The 16,527-nt window shown below is 43.3% G+C and overlaps 1 protein-coding gene across 1 annotated transcript in view; it reads right to left on the reverse strand.

The window, feature by feature from the left end:
* Positions 1-16,527, reverse strand: part of NME8 (NME/NM23 family member 8) — a 36,149-nt gene that overhangs the window by 2,232 nt on the left and 17,390 nt on the right. The window contains exons 6-14 of the mRNA XM_088654225.1: positions 15,173-15,239; positions 12,469-12,545; positions 11,648-11,740; positions 9,345-9,559; positions 7,225-7,403; positions 6,701-6,845; positions 5,783-5,890; positions 4,808-4,959; positions 918-1,062 (exon numbers count right to left, since the gene is read on the reverse strand). Of these exons, the coding sequence (XP_088510351.1) occupies positions 918-1,062; positions 4,808-4,959; positions 5,783-5,890; positions 6,701-6,845; positions 7,225-7,403; positions 9,345-9,559; positions 11,648-11,740; positions 12,469-12,545; positions 15,173-15,239 (1,181 nt within the window). The remainder of the gene's footprint in view (positions 1-917; positions 1,063-4,807; positions 4,960-5,782; positions 5,891-6,700; positions 6,846-7,224; positions 7,404-9,344; positions 9,560-11,647; positions 11,741-12,468; positions 12,546-15,172; positions 15,240-16,527) is intronic.

Below are 16,527 nucleotides of genomic sequence, written 5' to 3' on the forward strand. Positions count from 1 at the left end.
CTTTTATTTATACTGATTTTTTCGCCAATCTTTCCATTAATAATTAAATTTGCTTTCTGATTTTTATAAATTGCACTGATACCTCTAGAGAACCTTTCACCTACTTTCATCTTACTCAATAATTTTTCCATAAAATCCCATGAAACATTATCGAATGCTTTCTCTATTGATACCAATGCTGCTTGTTTATATTTGTAAATATTCCAAAATATCCACTATGTTTCTTATGTTATCTTTTATTTGACTCCCCTCTATAAATCCAGCCTGATTTTTATGTACTATATTTTTTATAACTTTTTTCAATCTATAAACCAATATTCCAGCAAAAATGCTATAAATTCCATTCCAAGTTTAGGATTAACCAATACTCTCTTATGTTTAACATTGACATGTGTTTCCTGTAAGCAAACTACGTCCCATTTCTGACTTTCCAAAATGCATCCTATCTTCTGTATTTTCTTTTTAACATCTACATGCAGCCGCTGGGAGAGATCATCAGGGGGTTTGGGCTGGGTGTTCATCAGTATGCGGATGATACCCAGCTCTACCTCTCTTTCAAATCAGAACCAGTCATTTTCTTTTGGCCAGGAAGACTTAGCAGCAAGCTCCCTCCTTTATATTCCTTATGTTGCTTTGTTTGCCACATCCATTGTCACCACCTTAGCAAACCCAGCGATGAAGTTCCAGAACACCATTTTGGAACTGCTGAGGTCTCACCCTCCATCCCTGAGCGAAGGAAGATGTCGTAATATGGGGTTGCTCTTTGATCTTTAGTCCGAAGTGGTCCAGGAAGAGTCTCCTCCCTAGGTGCAAAAAATACCTGACAGTACCAGAAGCTTTCTGCCTGCTTGCTGACTTCCAAGTTAGGCCTGCTATACTTCCTATGGATTTAATTAAAGCAAAAAACAGGCACTTACTCAGACATATAATTTATAAGCTGATCATAAAAGGGTTTTCCTTCTTGGTTTTTATAAAACTGTGCTGCCAACTCGGGGGATATGTTTGTTTCTTTCATTTCAGATATGATGAATCCAGCCTCTTTTACTTCTTGTATAATTTCATCTAAAAGGGGGGAAAGTTTGTTTAGAACTGAGAACTTCAAAAGTTCTTAAACTTTTAAAGACTAGTAAATTATATTCTTACCTTTGTTTATTATTTTAACGGCATAAGCTTGGAAACCAACTTTTTTCTCCCCCTTTTTATTCATTAAAATTTATTTTTAAAACTTGTATACTGCCCTTCATCTGCAGATCTCAGGGCAGTTCACCCCCCCCCCCAAAAAAAAAAACACCACCAAGATAAAAACACAAAATGCAAAATAAAAACAAGAAGAAAAAAACACAAACCAATAAACTCCTCTCCCCGCAAACCCCTGCCACAAACACATTTAAAAGGGTATAGAATATTTATCAGCCAAAGGCCTGGTTGAAAAGGAAGGTTTTTGCTGGGCGCTGAAAGGTGTAAAATGAAGGTGCCAGGTGAACTTTCCTGGGGAGAGCATTCCACAAGTGGGGAGCCACTGCAGAAAAAGCCTGTTCTTGGTGTTGCCACCTTCCAGACCTCTCCAGGAGGAGGCGTACAAAGAAGGGCCTTAGTTAGATTATGATGAGAGGGTCAGTTCATGTGGAGAGAGGTACTGCGGTCCTAAGCCATTTAAGGCTTTATAGTCAAAACCAGCACTTTGAATTGGGCCCAGAAGCTAATCGGCAGCCACTGCAGTCGGACCAGGATGGGTGTGATATGCCCAAACCGTTTTGCCCCATTGAGCAACCTGGCCCCCAAATTTTGCACTCACTGAAGTTTCCGGACCGTATTCAGAGGCAGCCCTACACAAAATGTGTTGCTGTAATCCATCCTAGAGCTTTTAAAACTTGTATACTGCCTTTCATCTGCAGATCTCAGGGCAGTTCACAAAAAAAAGATAAAAACACAAAATACAAAATAAAAACAAGAAGAAAAAACCACAAACCAATAAACTCCTCTCCCCGCAAACCCCTGCCACAAACACAGAGCATTGACAATGGAAGTTAGGCTATCCTTGTCCAGATACTTCTTCTTAGGCGATCACTCGTAGCCGAGTAAGATTGTCTTCCATAAATACGGTTTTAAAAGTCAGTCCATAAGTGATTATGGAGGCCAATTCTGGAACCACATGTCCTTCCACAGTGGGGACATAGGTTTCTGGGTGGGAGTTGATCACGGTGAGGGTTTGCCAAGGTGCCTTCCTCTTAGCACGTTTCTCCCTTGCGTCCTGAGTTCGAGTGTCTTCAAAGCCCATGACACCTTTGGTAAAGGCTGCTCTTCAGCTGGAGCGCTCACAGGCCAGTGTTTCCCAGTTTATACTACATATTTTTTATATTTTCCTTGAGAGAGACTTCAAACCTCTGTTGTTGACCACCAGCATTATGCTTACCATTTTTAAGTTCGGAATAGAGTAGTTGCTTTGGAAGACGATAACCAGGCATCCGTACAACATGACCAGACCAACGAAGTTGATGTTGAAGAATCATTGCTTCGATACTGGTGATTTTTGCTTCTTTCAGTACACTAGCATTAGTTCACCTGTCTTCCCAAGTGATGTGTAATATTTTTCAAAGATAACCGTTGATGGAATCTTTCAAGGAGTTGGAGATGGCGTTTATAAGTGGTCCATGTCTCACAAGCATATAGTAAGGTTGGTAGTACAATAGCTTTGTAAACAAGCAAATAGTTTTGGTTTCCCTGCGAATGTCCCGGTTCTCAAAGACTCTGCACTTCAATTGGGAGAAAGCTGCACTCGCAGAGCTCAGGCGATGCTGGATTTCAGCATCTGGGACACCAGCCGAAGCTGATGGAAGGCACTCTGTGCCACAGAAGTCACCTGAGCCTCAAGTGACAGCAAAGGATCCAGGAGGGCCCCCAAGCTACATGCCTCCTCCTTCATAGGGTGTGTAGCCCCATCCAGCTGCAGGGTGGTGTTGTTCACCTGCCTTCCCAATGCTACACATCACGATTTGTTCCTGAGAGGGAGCGGTGAAGGCATGGCAGGGTTGGCTCTGCTACTACACCTACAATACACCAAGCTTCCCACTGCCTGGCCAAGCCAAGGAAAGGAATTCCCAGGGCATTTGCTTGTGCGGTGCATTTAACCCCCATGACTGCAGCTCAATGGCAATCCCAACCCACAAGAGGGAGGTGTGAGCAAACTGGAAGTGTGGAGAGAGATTTGCCTATTGTGTTATTGAGCTAAATCTGATCATATAGTCTGCATTGTATAATTCTGAATATGGCTTAGCCACCCACCCCCCATTGTTTTCTTTGCCTCTCTGTGTGTGTCAAAGTGGAACAGCAAAAAGGAACAGGATGCCCAGCTTGCTATCAAGGACGAATAGCTGGCCTTGTTTGGAGGACAGAATGAGAGGCAGAGAGGGGCTTATTATCAGCGATGATGCACTTCCAGCCTGACGCTGAAAGTTGCTAGCTTGATGCGTAAACTGAAGGCTTACTGAAGGCTGAAGGCTTTGTTGAGTCAGCATGTGTTTATGCACAGGACTGGACACGGATCTTCCTTATATGTACTTGTGACCCCCTTTGTGTTTATGAGAAGGACCGGACAGAGTGCGTGCGCACTCTTACAGAGGAGGGGGAAGGAGCCCAAAGAAGTGTATAAGAATCTTTGCAAATATGTGTTTCTTTACTCTTGTCGTGGAGCTGACCACCAAGAGTCCCTTAAATTTAAGGATTAAATTCTTTCTCTGAATTCAACCCCTGGTGTCATTATTGGCCATCTCTGTCCTGCCTGGGCGCAACTTAAGGACCCTTAGTAGCTGATAAGGCTACAGAAGGTTTGCAAAATACCAAAAAAACAGATATGAGGGAAGCACAGGGGGAGATCCCAAAACTGTCCAAGAAGGTCTGCACACACTCAATGGGCAAGAAATGGGAATGCAGAGGAAGTGAGAACGGAATGGCATACTGTGTCCTGGAAAGGGGCATGGTGGCTGTAACTCGGAGCAGGAGCACTCGATGCTGCAACATTTGGCTGCAGGTTCCACTTGCCCTATGTAACCATTAAAGCAAAAGCCATGCGCACAGTCAATAAACAAATTAGCATTGCAGGCTGCAAATTGCCATTCCTGCTAGGCTAAAACTGAGCAATAAGCAACTTGCCCTCATTAGGATAGCAAATAAACACCGCCTGGCTGTTTTTCATGCCCAACAGCAATCAGTATTCCGTTGCTGTAAAGCAGCAGTTGCAAATTTTGAAGATTGCTATTTTTGTAATCTCCCAGGCCAAATTTGGCCCATCAGCAATTCAGTGCAGGCCTAGAATGCCACAATTTCCCCTCTTCTGCCATATTGCCTTACCACAGTGGGTTTTGAAAGGCAACTACCATAAATTCAGGCAGGATAATCACACAGACTTTCTAAATACTTGGAAATGGGTGGACGGGGGGGGGGGGGAAGCATTTTGTATGCTGTCCATCTGCCCCTTGGGACTGTCTCTTTCTTCTTAAGCCTGGACACATGACATCCTCACATGCTTACCAAGCACATGAGGGGCAGAGGAGTGGGATCACACTCAGTGGCCCTGCGCACAGATGTTGCCCACTTGCTGGCCACTTCCTCCGGGGTGAGAGAGCTTTTTGCACATAACGCACTCTCTCTCACCAACACTGTACACATGATCACCTTGTTTGGCACGACTGGGAGAGACATCAGCATCATGCGGGGGGGGGGGGAGGGTTGAAGGTACCATCCTGCTTCTTCCTGAAATGCCTAACGAATGTCTAAGAGCGGGTGGGTGTACTATCCTCCGGCTGTTTACCTTTGTGCTCCTCAAAAGCAGTGGGTTTAATGACAGCAAAAGTATTTTGCACAGGGAAGAAGAATTCCAGTTCCTTTGCAGCTTGTTCAGAAGTTGTGCTTCCATGCAGTTGATTAATGGGTGCATTGTCGATTGCAAATTCGGCGCGTAAACTAGAGACCACAAAATCAGGAAATTAGATCTAGGACACAGAAGCTTTATGTTTCCAAGTTTAAAAGGGTAAAGGAACTCTGGCAGTTAAGTCCAGTCGCAAACGACTCTGAGGTTGCAGCACTCATCTTGCTCTATAGGCCGAGGGAGCCGGCGTTTGTCTGCAAACAGTTTTTCAGGGTCATGTGGCCAGCATGACAAAGCTGCTTCTGGCAAAACCAGAGCAGCGCACGGAAACACCATTTACCTTCCCGCCGGAGCGGTACCTATTTATCTACATGCACTTTGACGTGCTTTCGAAACTGCTAGATTGGTAGGAGCTGGGACTGAGCAACGGGAGCTCACCCTGTTGCGGGGATTCGAACCACTGACCTTCCGATTGGCAAGCCCTAGGCTCAGTGGTTTAGACCACGGTGCCACCCACGTCCCATTTCCAAGTTATCCCCCTACAAAAGGATGTAGTTGGGGTTCAGCCTGGGGAAACAGTCCCCCCTCCCCCATGTTACTGAGAGGTTAGGGCACAGGGAATCTGCATTATTCAGAGATGCAATTTTTTCACCTTTGTCTAACCAGGGCATTGACAAAACAATGCAATCGTTTTTATAACACACTAACCACTAAAATATGGGTTCAATGGCACAAGAAAAAATGTAGCAGAAGAAAATATGCAACACTGTCCAGAGGATGGCAATGTTGTCAAACAAGTTACAACATGGCTTTAATTTTATTTATGCTCTAGGCTCCTAGCACAGCCGTCTTCATTTATCAGAATGCAATGTATTAGTAAGGTACTGTTATGTGTTGTTGTTTTTTTAAAAAAAATACCTTGTTGGACATTGTTCCTTTGCTTCCTCTACTATCTTTGGGCCCAGTAAACTTCTCCATTTCTGTATTGCATTTTCTCGTACCAAAGCGAGTGCAAGAGTTGGTCCACTGTCCGGTGCAAATACAGTAGAAGGTTTTTAAAAAGATCTGTTATAAACTCATGATTAGCTCTCTCTTTTTTTGCATTTATAAAACTATTAACAAATTCCATGTGAATCACTCATACCAAAGTGATTCTAAGTGCTCTGCTATTAAATGAAATACGTAGCTAAGTCAGGGTTGCCAATAAAGCAAGAAATTTATTAAACAAACTAGACAGAAAAAAGGGGCAAATACTTGGTTAAATGCAGCCTCCCCACTAGTTTGAGAAATATGTTATGCACAATATTCCTAGCATTTTAAATAAATTTATTCGTAAAAAAGTGGATACACAGGAGCCTAGGTTATTATTATTTTTTCTGTTGGTCTGTTTCACTTATGGGATCCGTGCACATAACTTTATCTTAATATAGGACCAAATAGATAGCATTCCCTGCTTGTCTGGAAGTAATCTCAACTTTGCCCGGCATTCTCCCCAAAATTGATCATAATCTGATTGTCTATTTTACCAGAAAACCTGGAACTCTAGTGCTGGCGCCAGTCCCATCACTGGGAAGGGCTAAATTAAATGACAGATTCCCCATGGAGTTGAACAGTAGACAATAATATGATTCACTGTTCAGTTTGGGATCCCATGGGGGCAGCTTAAATCAGAGCCTGTGTATGCAATACATTCTGTACCTTCGACTTTGTCTTGTTCACTTTATACATCCCTGATTAGTATTTGATTCTCACCCTTCCAACCAAGTTTCAGAGTTGTGGTGTGTAAAATGAATTTATTTCCCTGCATTTAAAGGTCTTCCTTCTCAAGTGGCGCACCTGGTCATTTGTTCCAGGAGAGCTGGGAAATAATCTTGACCTTCATGCTCTTTGTAAAACTCACGAGCTTGCTCTTCTGTTAGGACGATTTCTCTTTGCATTGCTATCTGAAAGCCATCCTCCTCAATCCTTTTCAGAATAGAATCTGCATGCAAAAGATGATTAACAGTTGACACATGTAGGCACCCCACCCCACGGTTACTCTGTGGATACAGCAAGACTGGGGAGGCGGCTGTTGCCAAAAAGTGTGGATGTTCTCACCCACCCAGCCAGGCTACTGCCATCACATCCATTGGAAATGGCTGCCTCTCGAGTTTTTTGTTAGGCCACGCCCCTCATGGCAGGCATGTTGTGCAATGCAGCTTTTAACATCAAAACCCATTGTGTTGGGTATTGTATGATACTGCGCTGCACATAGCAGTCCCTGGTACAGAGTCAATGCAAGAACGGCTTCTGCGGCCACATTTCTGGACCCAGCAACATGTCAAGAATACGGAGAGAATTGCGTATTGATGTTCACTAACCTCTCCTTTCCCTCAAGAGAGAAGGTCTAATCAAGGCCACTGTTTTTTCAAGAGCTGGGCCTTTTTTCGGCTTGGAAAAATCAGGAAAAAAGAAGGCCAGTTCCCGGCTTGCTTCTTCCACTCTGTCATGAACGTCACATAAATCTGATATAGCTTGGCCTTCCAAGAACCCTTTCAAGCTAATAAAGGGTAAAATAATATAAATGTAACCACTGTTAAACATTTTACGAAGTACAAAATGAGCACTTAATGCATCACAATAGCTGTGAGGTGAAATTTATAGACTTGGCTGTGAAACACTAATCTTGCTGCAATAGACAGACATAATTAAAAGATGCCTGCTTCTTGGGAGAAAAGCAACGACAAACCTAGACAGCAACTTAAAAAGCAGAGACATCACCTTGCCGACAAAGGTCCGTATAGCTAAAGCTATGGTTTTCCCAGTAGTGATGCATGGAAGTGAGAGCTGGACCATAACAAAGGCTGCTCGCCAAAGAATTGATGCTTTTGAATTATGGTGCTGGAGGAGACTCTTGAGAGTCCCATGGGCTGCAAGAAGATCAAACCTATCCATTCTGAAGGAAATCAGCCCCGAGTGCTCACTGGAAGGACAGATCCTGAAGCTGAGGCTCCAATACTTTGGCCACCTCATGAGAAGAGAAGACTCCCTGGAAAAGACCCTGATGTTGGGAAAGATGGAGGGCACAAGGAGAAGGGGACGAGATGGTTGGACAGTGTTCTCGAAACTACCAACATGAGTTTGACCAAACTGCGGGAGGTAGTGGAAGACAGAATTGCCTGGCATGCTGTGGTCCATGGGGTCATAAAGAGTCAGACACGACAAAACGACTAAACAACAAAAATTCAAAACATAATTTCAGAGGCAAGAGAGAGAGAGGCTCGTGTGTACAAGGGCAGGCTTTGGTAAACTTTTGTAATATGGCGCCCTGGGTGAGGCCAAAATTTGGTGCCCCCAAATGGATCTTCCCAACTTTGGATCTTCTCAGTTTTGCATCCCCACAGCTCGGTGCCCTGTGCTTTGTAACTGCCCAGACTGCCTCACATAATTGATCACAAGGTGCAGTCCACATACCCCATTTGAATGGCAATGCTCATGAACTTTGGGGGGCGACGAAGGGACCCCCTAGGAGTTGGTGCCTGTGCCACTGCTCCTACTGGTGTACATCAGTGCATATTAAAAAGGGTTAAACCAGAACTCAAAAAGAAAACGTGAGTAACTATAAGGAAAAGGAAATCTGGGACAGAAACCTGCGGTTCTGCACACGCCCATTCAAAAATTAATTCTAGCTGGTCTTCAAGTTAAGCCAAAAGGTTGTCTGAATTGAAGGCAAGTCAGAGCGAACCCCTTCCCACCCTGAAGAATAAAATAACAATGGCTTTCCAGAGGGGCAGTCATGCAATTATTTTGCAGCAGCAGCAGCAGCAGATGGCACATAAGCTTTCATGGACTATAGTCTTCTTCCATCAGATGCATGAAGTCCTATCCTGAGTTAGAGGTGTATGGGAGGAGATTGCAAATTGTGAGGTCGGAAGAAAATTAGATGCAGAGTTAATTTCCAAAAGGCCGTGTCATGCTTATGATAATATTTTATTCTCTCGTTCATTATGCTGTTTTAAACGTGCATTTTATATTCGACTTCGCTTATCATTCTTTTTAAATGTTTAAGATTTTTTGTTAACTTTGTGTTAAATATATATTCTATAGCTGACCTCCTTTGTTGTTTTATTTTGAAATCTTTAAGATAATATTTTAGTTTTCTGTTAATTGTGTTGCTTTGACTGTACCATATACAGTACTCTATATTTGACTTTCTTCAGAAATGTTTGATTCTGGATTGTTTTACTATTGTTTTAATATGCTGTTAAAATATAAAGTGATACAGAAATAAATTAATAATAAATAAATAAATAAATTATTGAGTGAAGTAGATCCGATATTGCCTAGCATGAAGACACACTTGAAATACCATGGCGGATTTGAAAAATCCTGCACATGGTATCCAATCCGCAAGCTATATTACTGTCAATCACGTATTGGGTGGGAGGAATCATATCCACCTGCACACCCGTATACTCACACACTCCATGTTGGAATCTACCTGGCTGGCGCTTCACTTTGAGGTTTCCTATACCCTTCCTCTTCCTCCTCTTCCTCTTCCTCCTCCTCTTCTTCTTCTTCCTCCTCCTCCTCTCCCTCTCCAAGACCCAATTCTTGTAAATAAGGCATAACCTCGTGTGTTTGCTTTCCTTCAGAAACGATCAGTACATGGCATGGTCCAGACAGCATAAACGAAACAAACTCTTCAAAGTCAAGCTGGGGTGGGGGGGGAAGTATTTTTGTCATTAAGTGCCAGGAAAGAAGACTCACCGTGAATTGATTTAGCACTACATTTCTCCCTGTTATTACTGAGATCCTAAAATATTTCAAATATAGAAGTTTATGTTCTATCCAGTAGCAGTGCCAGGGTGGGCTGCTGCATCTCACCTGACCATACCTGCCAAGTTGCTGTCAGAGAAATAAGGGACCGGGTGGAAATAGCAGGCCAGAAGTCGCACTGCAGCCATTTTGGAACTGGGCAAAGCAGCATCAAAAGTTGCTTCTGAGCATGCTCTGCCCAGTTCCAAAATGGCCACCATGCCAGAATAAACCGGGGAAAAACAAAAAAATCCATTTTTTCAGCTAGGAACATCTGGAAAATGGGGATTTCCCGGGGGAAACAGGAGACTTGGCAGCTATGCACCTGACCTCTGGTTGGCTGCATCGAGGCTGCTCACTGGAAGGCAGAGGGCGGGGACCAGGCAGCGTTGAGAATGATACACACAAATGCACTGGCAGAGCCAATCCAGTATTCCTGCTAGTGCATTTGTTGTTGTTGGTGTTGTTGTTGTTGTTTAAAAAATATTATTGATTTTTCAACAAAAATAACAAAACAAACAACAAACAACAAATGCAAACAAAGAAAAATATACAATAAAAGCAATATCAAAGCCATAAAATGGGATTCTCCAAATCCCGTGACTTCCCTCCCCCCACTTCTATGGTTCCTTAAATTTCTTTTTCAACTGCATATCATTTCTACTCCAAATTACTCTTTTTACCTCAAATTTCCTACACTAGTTCTAAAATTACAAGCGTTCTTAAAATCCTGCCAATGTATTAACCTGTTTACGATACTTTTCGAAGTACATGATAGATAAACACGTCCCATTCTTTTTTAAATTTCTTATCATCTTTATTTCTGAGCTTTCCAGTTAGTTTTGCCATTTCAGCATAGTCTATTAACTTGGTTTGCCAGTCTGCTTTCGTTGGGACAGCTTCCTCTTTCCACCTTTGAGCTAACAGTATCCGGGCGGCCATCGTAGCATACATAAACAATTTTCTCTGTTCTTTTGGAATCTCCGCTCCTAAAATACCCAATAAAAAGGCTTCTGGTTTTTTAACAAAGGTTACTGTTATGTACTGAGCTGAATCCTAGAACAATAGGATCCAGAATGCAGCAGTCTGATTGGTCTGCAGGAGCCACCCAATCCAGCTCCAGGTGGAAGTGAATCAGCGACATGATTGGCCTGCAGGAGCAGCCAATCAGGCTTCTGGAGGAAGTGAATCCACAACCTGATTGGCCTACAGGAGCAGCCCAGAATTAGCCAATCACGCGGGGCCCATTGTGTAAATCAGGGGTCAGCAAATTTTTTCAGCAGGGGGCCGGTCAACTGTCCCTCAGACCTTGTAGGGGGCCAGACTATATTTTGGAAAAAAATAATGAACAAATTCCTATGCCCCACAAAAAACCCAGAGATGCATTTAAATAAAAGGGCACATTCTACTCATGTAAAAACATGCTGATTCCCGGACCGTCCGTGGGACGGATTGAGAAGGCGATTGGGCCGCATCTGGCCCCCGGGGCTTAGTTTGGGAATCCCTGGTGTAAATAATGTATATATAGCAGACATTTTGGGGAAAGTCTCATTCACTGTTTTACAAGCTGCATTAAAGAGCATGAAATCACTACAGGACTCTCGAGTATATTTCAGTTACTCTAATTCCCCCCCCCCCCCATTTCATTATAAATCATTTCTCAAAAGACTGCTGCTAGTGCATTTGCACCATGCGGACCTTGGTCCTGCCTTGCTCCTCTGCCTCCCACTAAGCAGGAGTGATGTGACTAACTGGAAGCTAACTCTGGTGGGAATTCCATTGCTGTTGACCGGTATGGAGACCTGAAATGGGGGGAAAGAGGGATGATGCAGAGGCACAGCAAGGCCAGCATTGTTTTTCTGTGAGTTAAAATAGTAACTAGGTTATTTCCCCACAGCTATGCTAACATGCAATTCACGTACAGTAATCAGTCATTTTGATTAGCTACATCAATGACTATTTCCCACATTTATCTGTTCTTCTTACCTCTTCTGATTTGTCTAGATAAAAATCCCTAACTTGCTCATCTGTTAATGTCCTCAGGGCTTCTGCAAGAATGTTAAAGCCTGCTTCTGTAATCTTCAGTTACCGGAGCACATTTTAGAAGAAAAAGGTTGGGTTATTAGGCTGTGTTTAAGCAGTGCAAACAATCAAAGAACTTTTAACTCATCGGTTATCTGATCTGAACAAAGGAACAAATGAAAATTAAATAAATTCATGTATCACCATGATCTTAATGTAAAAACTTTAAACAAACAGGGAGGTGCAACATACAATTTAATAAAACAATGTGACAGACCAATCAGTCTTAGGATGGAAAGCCATCTTTGATACCCCTTTTTCATTCTCTGTTACAGCAGACAAAATTGCCTGATCATCTAAGCATTGTTAGAAGATTAGGGCTGAGCTATTGGTTAAATGTACAGATAGGATTGTGCTGAAAATCTTGTATCCAGTAATTTGATTTTGCACAAAAGTATTTAACTGATCCTGAAATATTATATATAAAGCAGTGACTTCTTGCAAGTATGATGTTCTAAATTCACGCAAGCAAGGCTTGTGAATCTCTTCACCATGAAATTAATATGTTGTGGAAAACACAGGGCATACTGCCTTTAAGTTTTGAGCCTGTTAAAAAAAGTTCTCAGTTGCTACAGCCACTGTTGCTTAGTAACCTAGAGGAGGGGAAATAAGCATCTAATGCAAAAGCTGCATCTAATGCGCATCTGGCTTAGCAAATTCCTGCCATCCTAGTTTTCAAATGAATCAGTATTGCTTCATATTTTTCAGCAAAAAGTTTTCTTTACCGTTTGTTTAATTTCTTCAACTTTTCCTGCTTCAACCGCATCAGGTTTTATGATCACAACAGTGTATTTTTCCTCCTCTAAAAGAGAAGCGGGAGTGTATATAACATTCAGCATATAGGAACAAGACTACGTACTAAGCAACTTCCTAGGTCAAGTGCTTGTGATGCTTTAACAAGTGCTAACATGCATGCCTCCCCTGTGTGAGATCCATTTACAATGGCACCTCGGTTTTCGAACGTAATAATGGTTTTTGGTTCAACATCCAAAAAGTTTGAAAACTGAGGCACAAAGGGAGGTTTGCCAATTCAATTGAGAAAATTGTGAAAAACAGATACACGCAGCGGAAGCCGTTCGACTTCCAAGGCGTGTTTGAAAACGGAAGCATTTACTTCAGGGTTTTCGGTGTTTGAAAACTGAAATGTTTGGCAACGGAGACATCCGAAAATAGAGGTGCCACTGTATTTACATGCAAATCCTTAGGCATCTGACCACATCTGACCATCAAAAACAGCACTACACCACAATTTTATATCTGTGTCTTCAGGAAGGAGATTCCAAATGACATTATCATACAGGTACCCTGTTTCCCAGAAAATAAGACATACCTATAAAATAAGCCATAGCAGGAATTCTAAGCATTTGCGCAATATAAGCCATACCCCGAAAATAAGACATAGTGATAGGCACAGTTCTGGAGGGCGCCAAGGAAGCGGCGAGGCTGGACATGTAATGAAAATAAGCCATAGTGTGTCTTTTTGAGGAAAAATTATTTTCGGGGAAACACGGTAGATAAGTATGAGAAATGTGATCAGGACAAACAAAACTATATTTAAAAGACACTGGTAGTATAGCTGACTGAAAATCAGTTACAGTAAGTCCACCTTATCCAATTTGTATTTTTCTAGCTACAAAAAACCTCCCTGTTTGTCTAGTTAGTAGAACAGAAGACTAAAAATTGATCCCAATAAAACCCATGCCGATTTTTACCCCCAGTAGCATAAAACATTTGCCTCTTTTGTCTGCCCAAGATGAGTAAAAGATGAGTAAAAGGAAAATGACAAATGGGTGTTTTCAGATATCAGAAAAATTGGTCTGAAATGTTGGCAGATTGGCATCTTTTTGTACTGTGGGCATCAGAAAAAAAAACACTAGAATGGGAAACTCTTCCTTGAATTTGCTTTTAAGTGGCTGCAGGTGCAGACATTTCCCTTTCAAAAGTCTTGCTGCCTCATTGTCATCCTTCGAAGACAGAGGTCCTCTGGCTAGGTCGGGGCGACATGGGGTTGGGGGGCCAACTCCCACCTTTTGCAGGGGCTCAATTGGTACCAGCGCCTTCTGTCAAGAGTTTGGGTGTAACCTTTGAAGCCTCCCTTTCCATGGAGGCGCAGGTTGCATCCACAGCAAAGGTGGCATTTTTCCATCTCCGCCGCATCAAGCAGTTGGTCCCTTACCTCTCTCGCCCCGACCTGGCCACAGTGATCCATGCGACGATCACCTCCAGGCTTGACTATTGTAACTCGCTCTACGCAGGGTTGCCCTTAAAGCTGACCCAGAAACTCCAGCGGGTGCAGAATGCCGTGGCGAGGCTCCTTACAGGGTCCCGGCCGCGGGATCACATTCATCCAGTGCTTTACCAGCTGCACTGGCTCCCGGTGGAGTACAGGATCAGGTTTAAGGTGCTGGTTTTGACCTTTAAAGCCCTATGCGACTTGGGACCCTCCTACCTACAGGACCGCCTCTCCTGGTATGCCCCGCGGAGGACCTTAAGGTCCACAAATAATAATATTCTGGAGATCCCGAGTCATAAGATGGCTAGATTGGCCTCTACTAGAGCCAGGGCCTTTTCAGTACTGGCCCCAACCTGGTGGAACGCTCTTTCCCAGGAGACCAGGGCCCTGCGGGATTTGTCATCTTTCCGCAGGGCCTGCAAGACAGAGCTGTTCCGCCTGGCCTTTGGGTTAGACTCAGCCTGACCCCTGTGTTTTTCTCCCTCATGGCTTGGATTTATGGCCTACTTGAAATGAGGCTGCACTTTAAATTTTAATACTGTATTTTAATCTGTATTTTAATTAATTGTTTTTATGTTTTATTGTGGTTCTGTTGGTGTCAGCCGCCCTGAGCCCGGTTTTTGACTGGGGAGGGCGGGGTATAAATTAAATTTATTATTATTATTATTATTATTATTATTATTATTATTATTATTCAGATACCAATTCCTGCCTTCATGTCTTGCCCACTTCACAGGGCAGCCTGAAGCAGGTCACTCTACCCTGTTGTATGGCAGGCGTGCCATGGCCATAATGTGGTGCTGGCCTTGGAGTCCGCAGCGGACAGTGTGGCCGGGCAGTGGCACTCCCAACCCTCTGGCTGGTTGCGTTGCTGCTTATAAGGAGGAAGACGGGGAGGGGGTGGCAGTGAAGAGGATGGCACACTAGCCACCTGAGTGTTTGCACTGCACCAACCTCACCGCTGCCTTTCCCCTCCACCTCTAACGCCTGGTAAGCGGCAAGTCACAGTTCTATGGACTTTGAGGCAGGGTGGTGGGAAAGAGCATGCTTAACTCCTCCCCATTGGAGCTGTGCGGGCATCTGTCTCCTGTTAAGACATTCCTACCAATAAACGTTGTGTTCATTAACCATAACAACAATCACACCACTGATTTGCTACCTATCTAAAAATCGAAAAATCTATCAGGAAAACTTGCCGATAGCTTCTTCTTCTACAAGTTCTTCATCGGATTCTTTCTCCTCCACAAACAGAAGTTCTGGCAACTAAAAATGTTGTCACTGTTACATTATGGTCAGACCAGCTTTTCGAAATAATATTTGGTAAGGGTGCAATCGTGAGACAGTTATTTCGAAAGTTTCCAAACGGTATAGAAATGAAACATCACCAATATAGATTCTCCATAGGCAGATGGATGGATGGATGGATGGATGGATGGAAAGAAAGCATCAATGGATAGATACGGTACCATCAGTTGCAAGATAAGGCAGCTTTGATTGGATAAATGTCAGTGGTGGGGAGAAGAGCACTGCTTCAGGATTGCAGTTCGGAGGGAAGGGGATAATCTTGCCTGCTGTTGTGTTTCCTCAATATGCCACCCCATCCCCAATACTAGATCTATGAAGGAAAAAAGGTGGGCATTGGAACTGTCTTCCTGTGACGAACCTCGCTTCTCTATTACCAACAGTGTGCTGAAGGAAAATAAACAAATTCCTTCAGTAGCACCTTAAAGACCAACTAAGTTTATATTTTGGTATGAGCTTTCGTGTGCATGCACACTTCTTCAGATACCATGCACACGAAAGCTCATACCAAAATATAAACTTAGTTAGTCTTTAAGGTGCTACTGAAGGAATTTTTTTATTTTGCTTCGACTCAGACCAACACGGATACCTACCTGTAACTAGTGTGCTGAAGGAATTCAGTTATTGTTCAAGCAACCCACTATTCCTTCTTTCTCCCAAATAAACTCCCTGTTTATATATGGGTTTGCTAGTACATAGAGTACAATTCCAGCTTTCCAAATAACGTGGCTCTGTATCCTTAAAAACTCCAGGCAAATTTTGCAGGAACAATCTTGTGCCCTCAGTAAGGTTTCCCTCTCAACTCAGGTTCACCTCAGCACTTTAGCCACTGCAAGGCACTCTTTCCCTTCACTTGCCTCCTCTGTGTGTGACTTTGAGATACTGTAGCGGGGGCCCAAAGGGCCCCAATTAAGGTGATAATGGACTCCTAACTCCTCTTGTCTCTGAGTTTTATTGGTCCATGTTATGTACTGAGCTGAATCCTAGAACAATAGGATTCAGAATCAGCGGGAGCTACCCAATCCAACTCCAGGTGGAAGTGAATCCGCAACCTGATTGGCCTGCTGGAGCAGCCAATCAGGCGGCTGGCAGAAGTGAATCTGCTACCTGATTGGCCTGTAGGAGCAGCCAATCAGGCTGCAGGCAGAAGTCAATCCACAATATAATTGGCCCACAGGTGTAGCCCTGAAGTAGCCAATCACGCAAGGCCCATTGTGTAAATAATGTATATAAGCAGATGGTTTTGGGA

This window comes from Zootoca vivipara, chromosome 11 (genome assembly GCF_965207765.1).
Source record: "Zootoca vivipara chromosome 11, rZooViv2.hap1.1, whole genome shotgun sequence".
Taxonomy (NCBI): Eukaryota; Metazoa; Chordata; class Lepidosauria; order Squamata; family Lacertidae; genus Zootoca; species Zootoca vivipara.